Here is a 19,745-nt window from a genome sequence, read left to right on the forward strand (position 1 = left end):
TACTGATCCACTGTGACTCTCCGACTTAATTAATTCTCTATCTGCCACTGCACACAGGCTGGTAAATATGAAATAAACCCAACCTGAACTCTAAAATATGACTGCAGCTTATGGAAGAATTTCCTCCCAGTTAAAGTCTCCATGAACTGAGAAACGGCTCCTTGATCATGAACAGTCCATGTCAGAATATGCACCTTATCACAGTAAACCCTAACAAAGGTCGAAATGTGACCTGATGTTTAGCGCAAGCACCTGAGCCAAAGCTCCATTATGTGTGGTAGAAATGTTTTGATTTCAGGTGAAGAGGAATTAAATCTTTCTGCGCCTCCAGCTGCTCCTCATGGTCTCCATCAGAGGCTGGATTGGTTTGTTTCTGTTGTCATCAAGTGGTTGAAAAGCTTCAGACGGATAATGGATCTTTGTTCAGGGTTATTTTGTCAAACTACTGCAAAGGTCAAGAATTAGACTGAGTGGGATTTGTCATCTGTGGTTAGTGAACACATCATTCAAAGCTGGCCCTCTTGGATGCATCTTTAGGATCTGCCACCTGGTTACTGGCTTTTACAGAGTCCCGCCCTCGCACTCTGCACACTGTGACTGGCTGAGGACGACGCACCCACTGTCCAAAGGTTGATGCTCAGTAAGAAAGAAAACACAGAACACAGACTGCACTTTCTCTGTGGTTATTACACATTTTGTCTCCATGACGAATATCTTCTCTTATTAGAACCATTGTTCTGGTACACAAATGCTAAATCCGTTTATTTATTTCATTATTCTATATTTTATTCTTACTTATTCTTTTTCAAGAAAACAGTCAAATGTGTAGATTTAAAAAAAATCTGATTTTTTTTTCTTTTTAATTGACTTTATTTCTCAGGGACAGTGCATATTAACAAGTATTACAGTAAATACGCCAGAATGCCAGTTTTCATCTGGAGTTCGTGGCCAGGTGTGTTTGGACCCTAAAATCAGCCCTAAAAGTCAACATTCAATCAAATGAATGAATCATTTATGTGGTTTCGTGCAGTGAAACCTCCTCCTCAAGGCATTGAAACACACAAATTCCCAGAAATAAAAGCGGAACATGACCTCTGTGTCCTCAGTGGTAGCCTCAGCCTTGTGTACTTCAGCCAATCAGTGTGTTCTGCCTCTGCATCTATGCTGAAGAGTGTGACCAACATGATGTCTTCAAGAAAACAGAAACAAACAAACCAAAAACCCAGTCCTGCCTTTAAAGTGGTTTGATGTTCTCATATATAATATAGAGAAATCAGTAATATGGAAAATGACAGAGCATGGGAAAGCTTGTTAAAATGATATAAAGACATGTAAAGGCAGTCATGTTCAGTTAAATCCAATAAAGACACTGATCGTTGTCCAATGAAGGATTCACATAAAGCATAGCATCTCCTTAAAAACAACAAAGGAGTTCATGTCATTTTCATTGGAATCAGTCCAGCTAACGTCCCTGAATTCTGCGTGTATCGATTGGTTGGTTCATGTTGTTTGCTGTGAAGCAGTAGGTCATCCATACCTTCTTGGTGTTGCTGGTTTTGATACGTGGATGATGTACGACACTTTGCTGCACAACACGCCTGTGGCATAGGCAGAAAAAAGACATTTGGGCAGCCTTCCTTTTTCATCTACGTCTACATATTCCACAGTCATCCTGCAGTTCAAAATGCACTACAGTGATACCAAAAAACTACAATATAAACTTAAATATTTCTTTCACCAGGTCGTGAACACACAGCTTGACACAATAGGCTCTAACATGCATTTAGCTGGAATAACTCAGAGTAAAAAAAAAAAAAAAAAAAAAAGGTGGCTGAGATGAACACACCGAAACAACAAAGCGACAGGAAAACCAACCACACCAAAGCAAACTTTGAACCCCACGCAATCCAGCAGCTCACGTGTCCTCGTACGAGCAGAAAACATCAACGAATGCAAAGCCAACACCGCCGTGTGACAAACAACACAACAAGCTCTGTGACTGCCACAGTCATTATTAACCACCACAGGATTTATTGTCATTGAGCGGGGATGAAAGCAGCGTTTTATTCCGCCATGAGCAGCTTGTGGTGGAGACGCCGCAGACTGACATCACAGCAACCAGGCGGCGAGGCTTTCAGTCGAATATGGAGATGATTTCATCATGATCCAATGACTCGGCCGGCTCGCGTCCCAGTGACAGCTAAGGCACACGTGTTGTAGTAACAGTCTCTCCATGCTGCAAGATGTCAGTGGAGGTTTGGAAATGAATTTGAGTTTTGTGTTTTGGAAACTGTCGCTGTCAGACGTGCTTGATGGAAGAACAGGTGACATTTCTTGATTTTATGTGGTGTCGGCTGCTCAGTGAAAACAGAGAGTTTGGCATCTGACGCTGACACGCTGGCGTTAAAGCCGAGCTTGTGCTGGTTGTGTGTTCCCTCCCCTGTTGTTTAGCCTCCTTTAAGCTAGTTAGTCAAACGCTCGCTTGTTGTGTGCGCTCTTTCCTCCTCCAGTCTTGAAATATCTTCGCTTTGACGTGTTAATTATAGAACTTAGCAGCTAGAGTTGGAATCTTTCTGAACCTCGACTCCTGGAGGCACTTGGGAACAGCCAGCACATGCAAACATTTTCACGTGCAGCTGTCAAAGGTCGACCCCGCCCACGCTGATATTCCAGACTTTTAATTGGCCATAGTGCACGAGTGGAAACAAATCATATTCACAATAATACAAACACATATAAAAACACCCTCATATTTTGGGTGGACTGTTCCTTGGCTGTTTGCCTGCAACATACAGGACAAATCAGCTAAAAGACGAAGATTTCTCTCCACACTGTGGCCAATATTTTCACTTTGGCCTCGTGCAGGCCGAGCGGGAAAGTGCTCAGCCGTCCCTCAGTTAATCCAGCCTCTCTCACTCATCACTCCTAATTGTTCTTGTCTGATGTCGCTGTTGTCAGTTTCGATCACACATGGAGAAATTGTGCCATCATGCAGCCTTCAGAAAAGATTTTCTGTGTCTGTGCAGGCCTGCGCGATGAGCCGAGCCGAGCGTACTGTAAGTTCGGTGTCATTGCCATGGAGACAGTTGCCATTATTAAACTTTTCTCCTCTGAGCTTCTCCAGAAATGCATAAGGAGTTCTGTAGGTGGGCTGAGCGGGGACTTGAGATGTGAGAAAGACGAGCTAAATATAGAGCAGCTACATATCCAGACGCTGTTGATTAGCGGAGCTGTTTAGACTCCTAAATGGCTGCATTTATGAAACACTGTGGCTGCTGCGTGCACTCAACTTCTCACTGAGATGAGCTTGTTCCTGTTTGTGCTCGTACGCGAGTGTTTTCATGGAGAACATGGGCAATTTGCAGTGGAAGAAAAGGATCCCTGAAGTCCTCTGTGGCAAACCTTTGAAAGCTTACAGGAGCAGTTGTCGACGTGTAGAAAACCACTAACAAAGAAGACACAACATTAGTCATTTGGAAGTTAATAAAAGCTCTTACATCTGCTTTCCTGATCACTTAGTTCACTTTGTTTGATTCCAGTCAAATTTTGGATGCAAAAAGGCAGTTAAGATTAAATGCAACCAAAAAAAAAAAAACCCCAACAAAACCAAATAAAATAATCTTATTTTTCTCATGAGACGTCACCAGTTCATCCCTTTCCCTCAATATGAGCCTGGAGGACTGCTCTCTGTGTCCCAGGCAATGATCTAAAAAGTATAAAATGTGTACTCTGTGTTTGGAAGTGCAATGAACATGATGGCAAATACATTTTAAAGTAGTAGCTTGATAGTTGAGGTCTTGGCTCCGGCTCTGTAGCTAGCCGAGTGCAGAGAGGAGGCCAGTGCAGGATATGATTTCACAGATTTATTCTCTAATTATCTCCTTGAAAAAATGAGAAACGGAGCAGAGCATTCGCATCCCGCCAAAAAGGAAAAGGGACCACAGAGACCGGCATTAAAGATGTACAGTATGGATTACAGGTGGACGTTATTGGCAGTTTTTCACTGTTACTTTATATAATGAGTATGGGAACTTTTCTCAGGGCCTGTTTCACCCTGTGCTGTCCCTTGTAATAATCTGTCATGAGGTGAACACTTTGCATGTGTTCAGGAGGATTTTCTCAACTCGAACATTTTTTTTTAAGGTTCTTCTTTGTCCCTATTAACTTATCAACGCTTCTGTAATATGTTTTTAACAATAGCTTATTGGTAGATTTGCTTTATTTCCTGTAACTTCAGGCCTTTCAAGCTCACTCTCTGTGGAAAATTAACATTTGCATTAAAGAGGACATTTTCAATTCAAGAGTTGGATTTATCTTAAAGCACAATGTGTGAATTAAGTAAGTTTGGACACATTGTAGACCATCAGTACTTTTATCTCTTCTTTTATTTATTGAGCTTTCTAACTATTGAATATATTTTGCTGCCTTTGTGCAGTGTACTCATATATATTTGTATATGTGTGTGTGTGTACATCTGTAGATATAATAAGTCCGATTTGTCTTTGCTTTTTGCATGTTTAACAGAATCAGTACAATGACAAATGCAAAAAAGAAAATAACTGAGCATAGAATCCCGTCACACCGTCCATTTAGTGGCTGTTTGGTAGCTTTCAGTCATAGCACTTGATCTTCATCAGCATGCTTCACACCTTCAGGCGCTGAGACATTCTGATCAGTGAGAGCGCGGTGCAAAATCAATCTTGATGAAACATAATGAGGTTTAAAAAAAAAAGAAGATAAATTGCAACAGTTGTTTAAAGTGCACATAACTAAGCCTGCAGCCTTCAGGTTTGTCAGGAGGGAGCATTGCTTTTCAAATCTTTATTGAAAAATCATATTTCTGTCCCCTGTTGATGCCAGGAGGCGTGTTCAGCTGTCAGGATCATGTGTCTGTTACATATCAGCAGTCCTGCAGCTGCAAGGGATTAACTGCCTTGCTCAAGAGCACCTTGAGGTTTGAAATTGGTTGCGAAACCGGATCTTCATATTTGCCAGACTTTCTTGCTGTCCATAAAAAATGACAGGAGCTTGTTTTCCCTTTTCTTTCTGCAGGGCTGGACTCAGTTTCAAGGAGGCCCCGAGGCAAAAATGAACTGTGAGCCACTATTGACCCCCGGGCCCCTATTTCTCCTACGCTGTCTGCATTGTGTGTGTATGCAGTAAATTAATAATGATTAGGAGCTACTTTATTCAGGAAGTTGCACCAGTTAAGAACAACATACACTGAAAACTGGCTCATACTTAGTATTTTCAACTTTAATCTAAGTCAAACTGAAACTACATGTTTTAAGTCAAGGGAAACAATTTTAGCAGAGTTGGATGAACAATTTATTTAAACTCAGTCCCTCTCTCTTAACTGTGATGCGATCAAACAGTATGTAAGAGTGCAGCGTTGTATTATCATGATTTAGAAGCTCTGGCCTGCAGATCAAGAGCCCACCGAGGTTCACTGTCCTGTCTAAAGACAACAGGACGAGCTGGGAAGCCCTGGTACTTTAGAGGTTAATGCACAAACCACAACACTCCTGCTTTGATCTGGTCAGGACCTTTGTTGCATGTTGTACCTAATCTTTCATTTTCAAGCCACTAACACACAACATCAGTCTAAGCTCATTTGATCTCATTGTACAACACTGATAGAACTGTGAACACATTGTAAAACTCAAAATAAATCACAGTAACACCAATGGAGGAACACACACATAACTGCTGTGGTACTCTACAAATGATACATTTCAGTCTAGCATGAACACTTAACAGTCTTCCTCCTCCACCAGTGTAATATAGCTCAGATCAAGAACAACACTTCAAAAACTCTCAAATCAAAACTCTTAGACTACAAAAACATATAACAAACAAATCATTTTAGATCACTGGAACTGCATATTTTGCCTGAGCAGCAGCTTCGTTAAACATTCCTCAGTGTAAACTGAAAGCATGAAGGTCGTAGACGTACACTTTGTGGTCCCTACAGGAAGGGGCCCCATGATCGGGTCATAGTCATTGGTGACATTAAGGCCCTTATCACTTACCAACAAATAATGTAACAGTTAATCAAATGACAACAAGGTATTAGCTACACTGTCAGCCTGGAGCCGGTGGGCCCCTCGAGGGTCCGGCCTGCTCTGCCCAGGTCCAACCTTATTGTCTCTGGGTTGATTGTCGCTAACAATTTCTTTATGTTTATTCCTCCTTGTTGCATAAGATGCGTCTCTATGATTCCTCAAAGTGTGTGTGTGTGTGTGTGTGTGTGTGTGTGTGTGTGTGTGTGTGTGTGTGTGTGTTCGCGTGTTCGCGTGCGCAGTGAGTTGGATCGTATCGTGCAGCATCAGTCTGTCAGCCTTCAGAACCTTGGACAGCGCAGCAGCCTGTGCGGCTGAACCCGGACTGGAGCGCTGATTTCCCGCCGCTGCAGGAGTGCAAAAAGCACTAATGTGAGCATCTGAGTGGAAGTAAACCCTCTCTGTCCATATAATGAGTAGGAGTGGTCATCGTGGGAGGGGTCGCGCGCCGTGGAGACGCGGGGAGGCAGTCAGTTGTACCCCAGCAGATTTTTCCCTGAGAGAAAGCTTCCCAGAGTAAACAGATACATCAGGCCAGAATGTGGATGATTCGTGACACTTGGAAAGAGAAAAGCACAGAGACAGGAGGAGCAACGCCCACCGATTAGAGTCTGGAGTGTGTGGAGACATAAAATGTGGAGCCTTCAAAATACGGGCAGTTCGTGACACGCATGGTTAAACTCAGAGGCCCCCCGCACGACGAGGGACAACACATGTATTTTTCCTTTTCCCCCCTTTCTTTTTCTAAAAGCAGCTTAAAAGTGATCAGCAGAGAGTGCGGGAGAGGGGGCTTGGATGTGCGCAACGGAGCATGAGTGCCGCTGCGGGCACGGAGCGCGCTGTAGCCTTTTCTGAATGTTGTGTATTCCTGCTTCAAAGTATCTTCTTTCTAACGCGCTCCATCCTCTCCACATGCTGAAAAAAAAAGACAGAGATTTGGGGAAACTCTTCTTTGCGATGGAATCTGTTGTCGGTGGTGATTTGCTGCGTGCTTGGAATGTTTCTTTTTTGTTATTCCTATAACAAGTGGTGAGTTGATCCAGGAACAAAGCAGCTGAAATGAGGAATAATGCTGCGAAATGTCTGATGTGATGGTCTGCGCACTGTGAGAGTAACATTTCCAAACTTGATGTTCCTCTGCGATACTCTGTGACCCTCCCGTCTTATCGACGACTCAGCACATTTTCTGATGAGGATGTCTTCTGTTTGCGAGGAAGATTTAAGGATTTCACAGAAATGTGATTTTGTGTGTGTGGGGAATGGCTGCTGAATATAGGCTGAACGCTGACGATGTTACAATGAACAGGTTGGTGTTCAGCTGAAAGTTAGAGACAAGCGGAAAGATGCTCAGTTATAGGACATTGTGAATCACACCACAGACAAAGTGAGAGTGAAGCATCAAAGAAAAGGAAGAAAAAAGGGATCCGTCAAAGATCTTTTATTTGTCTGGAAATTTTTTATTCAGATCAGCATAGTTCACTGGAGGAGAGAAGAGACCAACAGGCGATCTTGGAAGCAGCTTGTTGATGGCACTGCGCACCGGGAGGACTTGGTTTGGGCAGGTCTTGCGCAGGGTCTTTCGGCTGCAGGGCTCCTGGTCCAGGCGATCGAGTAGTCTCTTGTGTCTCTCCGCAAACCAGGAGCAGGATCTGGGGTTCTGTCTCCGGGATCACCACAAGGCGGGGGCTTTCCACCGCTGCTCTGACTCCGGCGTCCACCGCGGCCACCGTCACCGGAGCGCACCTTTATGCGCCTCCGCCTCCAGGCGCTGTCCACACGGCTTCCCCCACGCTTGCTGCGCCTTCCCGGGGAATCCGAGGGGACATGAGCCCCTCGGTCGCCGGTTCCTGTTGGCCATGAAGCGGCAAAACGTGCGGACCTTGTCCCTGATCATTTGCACGTTTACATACCTGCTCGTCGGGGCCGCCGTCTTTGACGCCCTGGAGTCCGACTTCGAGATGCGGGAAAAAGAGCAGCTGGAAGCCGAAGAGAAGCGTCTCCAGGGGAAATATAACATCAGCGAGGATGATTACCGCAAACTGGAGACCATCATCATGGAGGCAGAGCCCCACAGAGCCGGGGTGCAGTGGAAATTCGCAGGGTCATTTTACTTTGCCATCACGGTTATCACCACCATAGGTAAGTCTCAGTCCCAGCTCTAAAACGTGTATAACCGAGCCCTCATAAGCATTACAGGTGCGTCTCACTGTTGCGCAACAGGACCTAATTTATCATAGGGGCAAATACATTTTAAAGGCAGTTAAACGGGAGCAAGTACGCGAAAGCACATGTTCATATTCAGTAGGAGTCACAAACAGTCCGACCTGATCACAGACATTGATACTGTACAACAAGTATTAAGATAAAGTTTTGAAGTAACATGTTGCAGTGTACTAGTTGTTCCAAAGGGAGCTGTAGTGCGAGGATTGAGCTTTGTGTCACCGCGATGTGACAACATGAGGATATCTGGATTCACAGTTTACAAATCACATTTAGGCCAGATGACTTTGAAGAATGACGTAGCGCCCTCAGAAGACTGTTCACACATACATATGATTTCCTTTGGTGCAGCTGTAGTACGTTATGATTCAACTTTGGCGGTGCGTCACCAGGATGCAGCGCAGAGCATGACAGAGTATGAGGACTTCAGGTTGTAAGACGTGCCGAGATGTCCTTTTAAAGCTTGGGGAGAGGAGACGCGGGGCTGTGCGGGAGGATAACGAGGCTTTGAGAACGGGACAGATTGAAAAAGCGGCTGGGGGAGAAGCAGCAGGCGGTGGTGTGGTGCTGAACGGACAGCTCCTCCGAGTTCAGCCGCAGGCAGGACGAGAGTTCAGCAACTCTCACCTGACGCCTCTCGACTGATCCGGGTTTACTTTTAATCTTTATTCCTGAGGTTAGCTCTACGTTACATTACAGGGTCGCGCAGGGAGGCTTCCACACACACACAAGCGGCGTGTGTTCAAAGAGCTATTTAACACTGCTTTACTACAACAAGTGAATGTAAATGAAGAGGAGTGAGCGATGAGCGCAGCTGATCGCCCCGTGAGGACAAATCCATCCAGTTTTCATCAATGCATTTAATTGATATGATTCCCCCTAAAAGGAAACATGGATTACATCAGTTTGACGCGACTCGTGATGATGCATTTGCGTCATAAAGATTTATTTCAAGCTGTGAAGGAGGGGTCCACCGAGTTTCTCTTTGTTTACGCTCCACAATCAAACCACATTCCTCCTGCATTTAAATCGCCACAATGCTGGGTGAAGCCTCAGTGGACTGAGCTGGAGTTCATTTAATGAGTTTCAATGTGCGAGGCGCAAGTTAAAATTCCACCTTTCCAATCAGCGGAGTGCAGATCATGTGGTAGACGCAGCGTTTGAAATGAACTTCCTTTTACGCAGAGGTCACAGAGACGCGCTTCCTCCATTATGGAAGTCAGATACTGTTATTCAAGATGAGGACTTTTAGCTGAGGGAAACTAATGCACCAGGCCTGTCCTCCAGTTTGCCAGGCAACACTTAAAAGGGACAACTGCACAGAGCAGAGAAGGTGGATCCACTGTTGTTTCTAGGCTACAGCAAAGAGAGCCATTGTAATATTCATGTTCTGTGAAGTGGTTACATTTACTGCAGCGGACGGTGTCTCCTCTGTAGGAAACAGGCCGCTTTTATGCATTAACACACTCTTAACAATAGTAAGAACAGTTCAGGGGACATTCAGAGCTTTCCTGCAAAAAGCGCAGGAATGACCTTATTTGACTGCCTGTGTTCATACGTCCAGCTGTGGAAAAGAAGTTGTTTAGATTGTGCAAAAAGCGCAAAAGAAGAGAAAACTCTGTCAGAACAAATTATTGTTTTCTTGCTGACTGCAAGAAATCCATGTTATTGCCAAATTACTCTCCTGTTACAAACAGAAACACACCTAGCATGACCACATTGTGTTATAATTGTACACAATTTGCTGCCTAAACAGATGAATTCTGCCAAATTACACTGAAATACTCACGCCATGAGTTTCTGAAGAGGTGGTTTCACACACGCAACTGTCTCAAACAACAGCACAACACTATTCACTGCACTGAACAGCAGTTTGATTATTTTATGTGCCATTTTGTGTGATATTCTGTGTTTTTCTAATTGTCACCAAACCCCATGAACAGACCATAAACCAACAACTAAATGACCCCACTAACAAATATTGTCTGATATATATTTTTCCTCTCTGCCATATAGTTCCACTAAAGATAAAAACTTTTAAAAACATAACAATTAGCCACTTGCAATAAACGTTGTCATTTCTTCTGCTGCTGTAAAAACTAACCATAGACCACCAAGTGTGTATCAATCCACAGCTGAAAATAGTCCGCAACAAAAGCACAATTTCCTCCTGTTTGAGGAACATTTGCTAAAAACTACAGTGACCAGCTGGTTCAGGAGTCATTTAGTGTCATTTTGAAAATGAAACGATACATCTGTGACTCATTCTTAAAGATTTACATCTTCAGTGGCGACAGAGAACAAAACACAGGCTGTGGAAGCAGGAAGGTACGAACGGACGAACACATTGTTGATTTTGGTTGTTTCACGAGATGGTAAAAACAAAAGTACAGAATATTACCAGGCTCATCATTGGCTATACTGTTCAATGCTGAATGTTCAACAGTGCACATTGGAGCAAAGACCTGCTGTATGAGAGGTGACTTTCAACAAAAGAGGAGCTAAGAATGGACAAAATAGGCATCAGGTCACATCTTTGCTGGTACAATATGTTCAGTCTGAGCAATATCACTGGAAGTTTGGGACAGATGGGATTTCCTTGATGCCTCAGACCATGAAGTTTAAGACAATCACAGGAAAGTGTCTTGATGTCAGTTTGATATCTTTTTTTTTTTTTTTGTAATTTGCTCAACTATCCAGACTTCACAAGGCAGACCTATTTCATCTGGCACTCCAAATAGGTTAAATCCAAAGCTAAGAACTATTTGCAGGTGGTATTTGACCCAGCCATCCATGTCTTTAGGCAGTGGAGCTTTGATTTGATGAGTTCACTCACTGATTGGAAGACCGTACTCAAATATACCATTCAGCTCACAGTTTGAGATCTATCATCTCATACTCTCACCTGATAATGTCTTTGAAAGAAATTTTCCTCTTAGAAATAATGAAACTGGATTTAGTCCTCTGCACTGTATCAACAGATTTTTCAAAAATTTCTTTTTGACCACAGAAAGTGAAAGTCGAAAGTAGCTTTGTGCAAAAATGAAACTGCTGCAAAGATAAGGAAACAATTTGGACTGTGTCAACCGCGAGCTGTCTGTGGAAACTAATTAAATGTAGTGTCATCATGTGGGACAGTAAAAATGGTACAAAGATGTCTATTAAGATATGTGTGGCCACGCGCTCACTGCCGGCTGTGTACATTTACAGCAGGATAAATCACAAGAAAGGCCAAATACCCCTGGAGAAATCTAACGATCCAGCTCACCAAAACACTGTAAGAGCCAGCAGGTCCCGCACACGCAGAGACCCACACACTACGTCTGTTCACTGAATATATGAAGAGCTGTGCTTTATTTCCAAGACTATTTTTTCCGTATTATGATGGAATTCTCCATTATTCTAATTAACTGGACATTGTGATGTGTTAGCGGGATAAGATGAATACAGTGTAACGCAGGAAAAACCTCAATAAATGAGCAGAGAAACATAAAAAGTGGAGATACAGAGTGTGAAGAGGTCACTGCGACTGTTGTTGTGACTGATAAATGTGAAATATGAATCTGAAAGAGTCGCAGCAGTGTGTTGGACAGCGCTCTGCACCGCATCGTCAAAACAGCCTTGGCATTTGTACATGTGGTATCACGTACATGCAGAATGTTGGGTTCACAGCAACCTCATCTGCTCTGTCCCACTCTGTCTTCTATTATCTTCCTGCACTGCATTATTTGTCACTGTTATTGTAAATAACAGTGATAAGGAAATCTTATTTTCACAAAATAAAAAAGACCAATTCTGACAAGAAAGTAATGTGTGATAAAAAAAATGTAAGGGAAAGTAAATAATACAATGTCAAAGAAGAAGCAAAAGTAGATGGAGAAAGTGTTTAAAATGATGTGATTTAAGGGCTGCTATCAGTTCTGCTGGGCTGATCTCTTCAGGGACGGTGGAGTTGTTTTGCCAGCTTAGGAAAGTCTCCAGAGCTGCCATAAGACCAGTGCTTATATCAATGGCAGCGGCAGTAGCAGATATCCTTGTACAAGTAGGGGAAAAAATACTACTAGAAGGTTTAGTTGTAGTAATAGTGGCAGTAGAGGCAATATTAGCAGTGCTAACAATAGTAGTAGTGGTAGCCGTATTAGCAGTAGTAATAGTACTAGTGGTAGCAGCGGTAGAAGAAGTAGTATAATATACTGGAAGCAGAGGTAGTATAACAATCGCAGTAATACTTGTTGTAATAGATGCAGTAGCCATATTAATAATAGTCTAGTAGTAGTATTGGCAGTTTTAGTAATCCCAGCAGCTTCAGTAACAATAGTAGTAGTCGTGATAATAGTGGTTGTAATAGAAACAGCAGCAGTAGTAATAACAATTGTAAACAGCAGTAGTACTATAAGCAGTAGTCGTCGGACAGACATGTACATTTTTTATTTCAAACAATAAAACAAAGTAAAGGATAAAGCAAAGGAAACTAATTCATATGTCAGGCCTACATGTCAGCAACAGAACAACACCAGTCCTAAATCACCAACAAACCATGAATACACAGTGATTATACTGTAGAATTCACAGCAGTAATGATTAAATGGACCAGTCATGTCTTCTTTCTCAGGCTTTTAGACAAAGTTAGCACACTTGTCCGTATTAAAATGATATCTGGTGGTTTGGGGTTTTGTTGAGCCATTTCTTGGAGAAATGAAACTGTTAAATCACGACAGTCTGCTCAGCGCAGAGGAAACAAATGGCACTCCGTCTCCGTTCCTCCCAAATCACACAGCTCACAAAACCTGTCTCCCCTCTTAAATACTATTTTTTTTTTTTTTTTTTTTTTTTTTTACATTTACATTACATTCAGTAACCAGAAGAAGAACACCAGTACTGCCAAACTGTGCAACTACAGATCTTCCACTTTTAGATAAGTGATATATAACATATGGTTTGGTTTAAATTAAGTTTAATTACCATATATGTCATTTTGGGTTTGACAAGAAAGTTTTCATTTAAACTTAACTAAAAGCTTAATTTTAATGGAGGTAATATTGCAACACAAATGATTCCTGTTGATGCTCAACACATCAGCCTCCTTTAAGAATGAAGGAGACCTTTTGGCACAGTAATAATCATGAGAGCAGCAGTAGCAGAAGGTTGTTCCAAAGTTTTTATCTTTGAATTTAGATCCAGTATAATCCCAGTGTCATTCAAACATCTAATAGTACATGTGACAGCAGCATTAGTAGTAGTAGTAATGGCAGCTGAAGTGTCAGCAGTAGTAGTTATGGTAATAACAGTAGTAGTTGCAGTATGAAAGAGGCTGATTCTCAAGGCTGCACTTTAAATTGAGGATCTGAGGCTGCATGCTTACTCATGGAGGATTAAAAAACTGTGTAATCTACTGCTGGAGGCCTCATCTGACTGTGCTCTATTGATAATAGACTAAACACAGTAAAATCTCCAGTTTCGGGGAAACTTCTGCTGGTAATCCATGCTCAGATGCTCATCATCATTATCATCACACCTCCATAAACTGCGTGATCAAAAGAAAAAAACGGTCCGAAAGTGAAGCCCAGCTGTGATCCTGTTAGCACATGTCAGACCAGCTGTCTTGAGGAGCCTGTCTTGTTGGTCGCCATGATCAGGCTGTAAGAGCCCTCCCCAGCACCCCTCCATCCAGTCTGACCCTGCAGGCTGACTCTATTTATTCCTGTGACTAATTGCACCGTATGTGACACTTAGTGATGACAGCATGTGGTGAGCGCAAGGTGTTCTCAACTCTGCTCGGAGGGAGAAAAGCACCAGCAGAAAGCAGCAGTGCGTGTATATACCCACCTCTCTCACAGCGCTGAGTCGCTCGTGGGAGATTAAAGATAGCTAAAAGGTGAAAATCATCTCTGCTGCATTCCTGGAATATACAGCAGATAGCAGCTTAGGGTTTGACTGATATGACATTTTTTAACAATGGCTCAAATTGTACCAAAATTCTGGTCTCTAAACAATTTGGTATTTGCTTCCTTTCTGACTTGCTGTACACAGGAAGCCTCTGAAACAGCATCAACACTGTCACCAAAACATCAGAAAAACACTCCTCCTGCAAGCCAGACTAATGAAGTTTAATCAGGGTGAGCGGCTCTTTAAGGCATTATTAAATGGCAGACAAAAACATAATTGCTTTTAAATGAAGAATATGTTTGCTACAGACAATAATTAAATGAAAAATGTGTTCAGAGAATTGAAATTAATTGCAGATTTTACAGGCTGTTGCTGTTGGAGTGTCCGTCAGTTTGTTCTCAAATGCTAAAACTGGCCAAGATGTCATTTTTAATAAAAGGCCACTGCCAGACAAATGTGATGGTAAACAGATACAATGTATGCACAGTGTCAGTGCAAAAATTATGATAGAGTAACATATTAGCAATAGCAGTGTTTGGTAGGCATGAGCAGTAAAATCACAGAAAGTGTCAGACTGCTGAACACAATGTTTGACTGCTAAGTGAGATCTGAGAAGGGCAGTGCAAGGACAACAATGAGCCTTTTCACCTTTTTGTATTTGATTAAAAAAAATCCTGATACCGAAAATGAGGATGGAACAAAGTGAGAAACAAGCAACAGCAGCATTATGGTTTAAAAGTTCACAGAACTTTAAAATAGCGTGCACGTATGTATAAGGACTCTACTTAAAATGTAATCTGAGTACATTAAAGCTGCATTAACTGACACTCAGCGTCCAGTAGTTAGCAAGCTAATACTGAGCTACTATACTTTAGCTCGTTACGAACTATCTGTCATTTGGTGTGAAGGCACAGACACACTGGTTTTGTTGATGGATGTCAAGTAGGTGGATCCCATTCATTTTCTGTGGCGAGGAAGAGATCTGGCCATGTGGTGCATGATGATGATGTGATGATGATGATGACGATGGGATGCACTGGTCCGGTGCGTTCAGGTTCGTCCTTCAGGGTTTCAGTGTGTGGAGTTTGGGGGCTAGAGAATGAAAAGAAGGCTAAATGCTAACACCACTCTGAGAGTTGAAGGGAAGTGCAGCGTTGGATGATAATCAGCTGTGGATTTGGAGTGACGCCTTTCAGATTAAACATACCCTGGTCATAAAAACTCATCCTAAAGGAAGAAAAGAAAGAAAGAAAGCAAGCATTAATATACAGGAGTCAGTGAATGATTATTTCTACAATGGTCAAATTAAACTCTTTTCTGGTGTTATATCATCCTCACGGGTAAATTAATCACCTGTCCTCTGTAATAAAACTGCTCTGTGAAGATGAGTCAGATGCTGCGTCTTCGCTGGACCTGTTGTGCCAGTCACAGTTTCCATTACGCCGCACAGCAACTGCCACCAACACGTCTGTCTGCAGGATGTCTTGACTTACACTCACATGTTATTTCACCTGGATGAGTCCGCTAAAAGTGAGTGCATTATCAATCTAGCCATCATAGACTAGACCAACATTGATAATAATAATAATTTGTAATTTTATAGCAACATAAAAGCGTTTTATATGATTTAGATGCACCATAAGAAACACATCTGGTAATGTGTTGCATATGAGGGTGAGGATATTCTGCTCTGTGATTGGTCTGACTCTCCACATAGACAAAGCTGCTAGAAACAGCACTATGCGTCCACTCAGCTGTCATCCTCTGCTTAATAACACACACTGGAATCTTGACAGGGATTGTTTGGTGGAGTCCTAAAGATGTGGAGCATGTGCACCGTGATTGCTGTGTGTTTAAGTGTGTGTGAACATGAGTAAAGGTGGGCTGGAGGGTGGCGTGGTGCAGGGGAACGCGCAGATTGCCCATCTACGCTGCATCCTGACAAGGACTGATTGGAGAGGTGGATGTACGGTGTCAGGGGCATTTTCCCAAGTGTGGTTCCTTCATTCCCAAAGAGAACTTGTTGACGCTCCTCCAGCTGTGTTGGTGTCCTTTGTTCATGCTCTCAGGCGAACATCAAAAGGCACAACCACGAAGAGGGCCAATAAACCCGCTTACTCATCTGAATTTTCTTGATGACATATGGGCTGTAATACCCCAGGTTTCCCATTACTTAGTATGGATTATGTAAATCTCCAATACATCAAGGACATCGGATTTCATGACTTATTTTCTCAAGCAGCAGTCAATAAAATGATTGAGCATATTTGAAATCCAGGTGATTTGCTCATTCATAATGCATGACACTGAGTTTCATAACAGGTGTTTATATAACGATTAAAGGCTTAGGTTATGCTTTTTATGGTTTCCATGTGATGACAGCAAGACATTTTCAGAATAAAGTGACAATTTTGTAAATGAAGGCCTTTTTTCACCAGCTGTATGTTGTTTTTGGCAATCTTTTGCAGTTATCCAAGCAAAACAAATTTTATGGAAAGCACATTTCTCAGATTTACCTCCCTGAAATCACACAGCAACCTGTTCTGCTGCAGTGCACCATTAAATCTCCCTCAGTCTTTTTGAGACACATTTAGCTTCCAGGCATTTATGCCAAAACATATGGTTATTCTGCAAGGATTAGTCGAACCAAAATGACAAAAAAAAAAAAAACAACTCAGCTCTCACCGCACCACACACAAAGCACAAACACAAAACAGCGTCTGTCCCCATTACTCATTACATAATCCACAGAACGCGTTTTCAGCTGTTTCGAGGAACATCTGTTTATCAAAGAAATAGTCCCTGTGAAGAAGATGTTGGCAGTGAGGTGAGCAGGACATGGTTCTTTAAAAGACAACAATTTCAGGTGACCGTATATATCTCTATTTTGTTGGAGTGGAGGCACAGCTTTCAGAGGTTGGTGTCAGAGGTAGTAAGTCAGGAAATAGGTTTTTGTGGTCTGAGTCTGTTTTAAAAGACGATAACCATATTTTAGCTTTTTAGTGGCGCTTCAGGGACAGTCGACTGCTTTGATCTTGACTGAAACATCTCAGCTACTATTATAGACCGAGATGAATTTTGTTCAGATATTCTTGGTCTCCAAAAGATGACGTTTATGGATTTTGGTGATCCCCTGACTTTTCCTCTAGAGCCACCATGAGGTTGATTGTTTTTAGTGAAATACCCTGAGAAGTATTGGATAAAAATGTATTTAAAATGTTATCATGTTCATTTTGATTTGTTTAAGCAGTCATAAGCTCAGAGTGGTTGGTCAGTATGAGCTGAATGAATGTGCTGCAGTGTAACACGGCTTTCATTCAAAGACTTTGCATCAGTATTTCCATGAATTTTGGATTCTACTGTTTCTCTTTTTTCTTTTTCTTTCCCACTTGAGTCACTTTAAAGAAGGAGCTTTGAATAAAACCACAAGTAGGCCTGTTTGCTAAATATCAAAGATTCCTCTATTGTTATCCCCTCAACACTGGTGTTATATTACCTGGACGTATTTAACAAGATCCATCAATGATTAATGGACTGTTGCGGTTTTGTTCACTTCAGATTATATTTCCATGTCCCCAGTTTGGGAGATCAAATCTGTGCTGTAAATGAACATCTTGGCAGCCTGCAGTGATTCCTTATAATGCTGGATGAATTTGTACTCGCCTTACTTCTCCGAACATCAAAGTTGTTAATATATCATCTGACTGCTGCTTATTGAAAAATGATTCGAGGCGTTCACACCAGTTGCACTTTGTAGCCAGTAGATTATTTTCACTTTGCTGGGGTGTCCTACCGGGAGCTTGATGGAGGTCTCCACACAGATCGATGGGAATGGGTTCCTGTGGTGCTGATGCTCGCTGTCGGAGTCACTGGCTCTGGAGCCGGCTGGTCTATTTTCACTTCACAGAGGGTAAACTGTGCTCACAAGGTCCCTTGCTGCAGCACTGTTTGCCCCTGTGGCTTTGCCTTAAAAAAGCAAATGGTGCGAGCTATCGTTTGTCAGAAAGAGAGATATAAGGGACGGTAGTACGTCCAACTCTCCTCGTTTCAAAGGGGCGCTCTTTCGATTTTACGCGTCAGTTTACTCGTCTTAAGAAGTGCGACTCACCCTGTGAGAAGAGTCACATAATGCCGTCTGTGGCTCTGAAGAGAGCTTTGCAAAGTCTGAGGAAAAAACCTTGAAGATGTCATCAGGGGTTATTTTTTGATTACATCATCAGGGGTTATGTCAGCTCAGGCTTAGCGGCAGCACATGTACAACAACACCTTCATTACATACTTGGAGTTTGGAGTAAGTTCTAAAGATGCTGTCAAGGTGCATTATGGGACATGTAGAACCTAGTGTTTTTGGAGCTTGATCAGATAAAAATGCCAGGAGACCTTTGGTGATACCCTGACGTTTCTTCTAGTGCCAAACTATCTGTTGTAAACATCCATCACAGTTTTTACAGACTGACTTTGTGGTTCAGTTCTGACCCAGCACATTCGCCATTAGTGTGTAAACAGTCTTCCCGTGCAATGAGTGACCGTTACAGACATTTCAGGTGCAGTTAGGTTTTAAGATGCAAAATTCAAACATTCCATTTATTGCGTGCTTATAAAATGTGCTGTAAAATGCAGGATGATGTTCTTAAGGCTGTTCTAAAAAGGTGAAGGTGCAATGAAGAATAATGTGTAAGCGCCCATCCATAGCAGCCAAGATAAGCCGCACATCTCACCTGGAGACAGGGCCCTTAAAGCTACTGAATCTAACTCCTTACCTTTAGGCAGAGCGTGCGTAAATCTTGCTGTGCTCCCCTCAAGTTGGTCTGATTCCCGGCTCAACACTTGTCAGTCATGTCGCACAGCTATCTACCTCGAAACAGCAACTAGCCTGAGGCTGAGGTAAGCATTAATCATAGAGCTACACACAGAGATGAAGCAACCACTAGACAACGCAGGTGAAATCCGAAATAAACATGCTGAATAAATTGGAATTTGGAAAAATGTGCATCATATTTAGCTTCACTGCTTCCCTCCATTGTTGTTGGTGCTGCCTCTCTGCACTGTGCCGCTGATTTAATCCATCACAACAATATCAGTGGCTCGTGGTCGCCATTTGTTGAGAGGCTTCTCATGTGTGTGACGAGTGAAGCCTCTGTCATAGAGATAAATGTGTTCAGATGCCCACAGGCCAGCGAGAGGCTTCCTCTCACCCTCAGAGTTTCTTAGAGGATTCAAGTGGTGGCGAATGGCTGTTCCACTCCTGCACAGATGACACAGAGTACAGCGCTGAGCACAGTGGGCTCATCCAGGCTCAACTGGGCCAGTGTAAGTGAGGAGTGGGTTTGGTGAGCTGTAGCTTGATGATACGTAGTGCCTCTTTGTAGTCAGGGGGCCAGGGTTCAGGTGGTGTCCTTCTTATGCAGCCGGCAGAGAGGAACCATGTTGGCTGAACACTGAGGAAGAAAATGGAGGTAGATTTTGGCAGGAGAGAAGAGGATGGAGGCATGAAGGAAAAACTTTCCCATCACATATGTACACGGTGCTCATGTGGTCACTGTGGCTTTCAGAATCTCTGCTCTTGCTGTTGAAATC

General features: G+C 42.6%; 1 protein-coding gene across 1 annotated transcript in view; it reads left to right on the plus strand.

Moving 5' to 3' along the window:
* Positions 1 to 6,681: 6,681 nt before the first annotated feature.
* kcnk9 (potassium channel, subfamily K, member 9) overlaps positions 6,682 to 19,745 on the plus strand; it is a 41,813-nt gene continuing 28,749 nt past the window's right edge. The window contains exon 1 of the mRNA XM_076754850.1: positions 6,682 to 8,201. Within this exon, the coding sequence (XP_076610965.1) occupies positions 7,589 to 8,201 (613 nt within the window). The 5' untranslated portion in view covers positions 6,682 to 7,588. The remainder of the gene's footprint in view (positions 8,202 to 19,745) is intronic.

This window comes from Chaetodon auriga, chromosome 17 (genome assembly GCF_051107435.1).
Source record: "Chaetodon auriga isolate fChaAug3 chromosome 17, fChaAug3.hap1, whole genome shotgun sequence".
Taxonomy (NCBI): Eukaryota; Metazoa; Chordata; class Actinopteri; order Chaetodontiformes; family Chaetodontidae; genus Chaetodon; species Chaetodon auriga.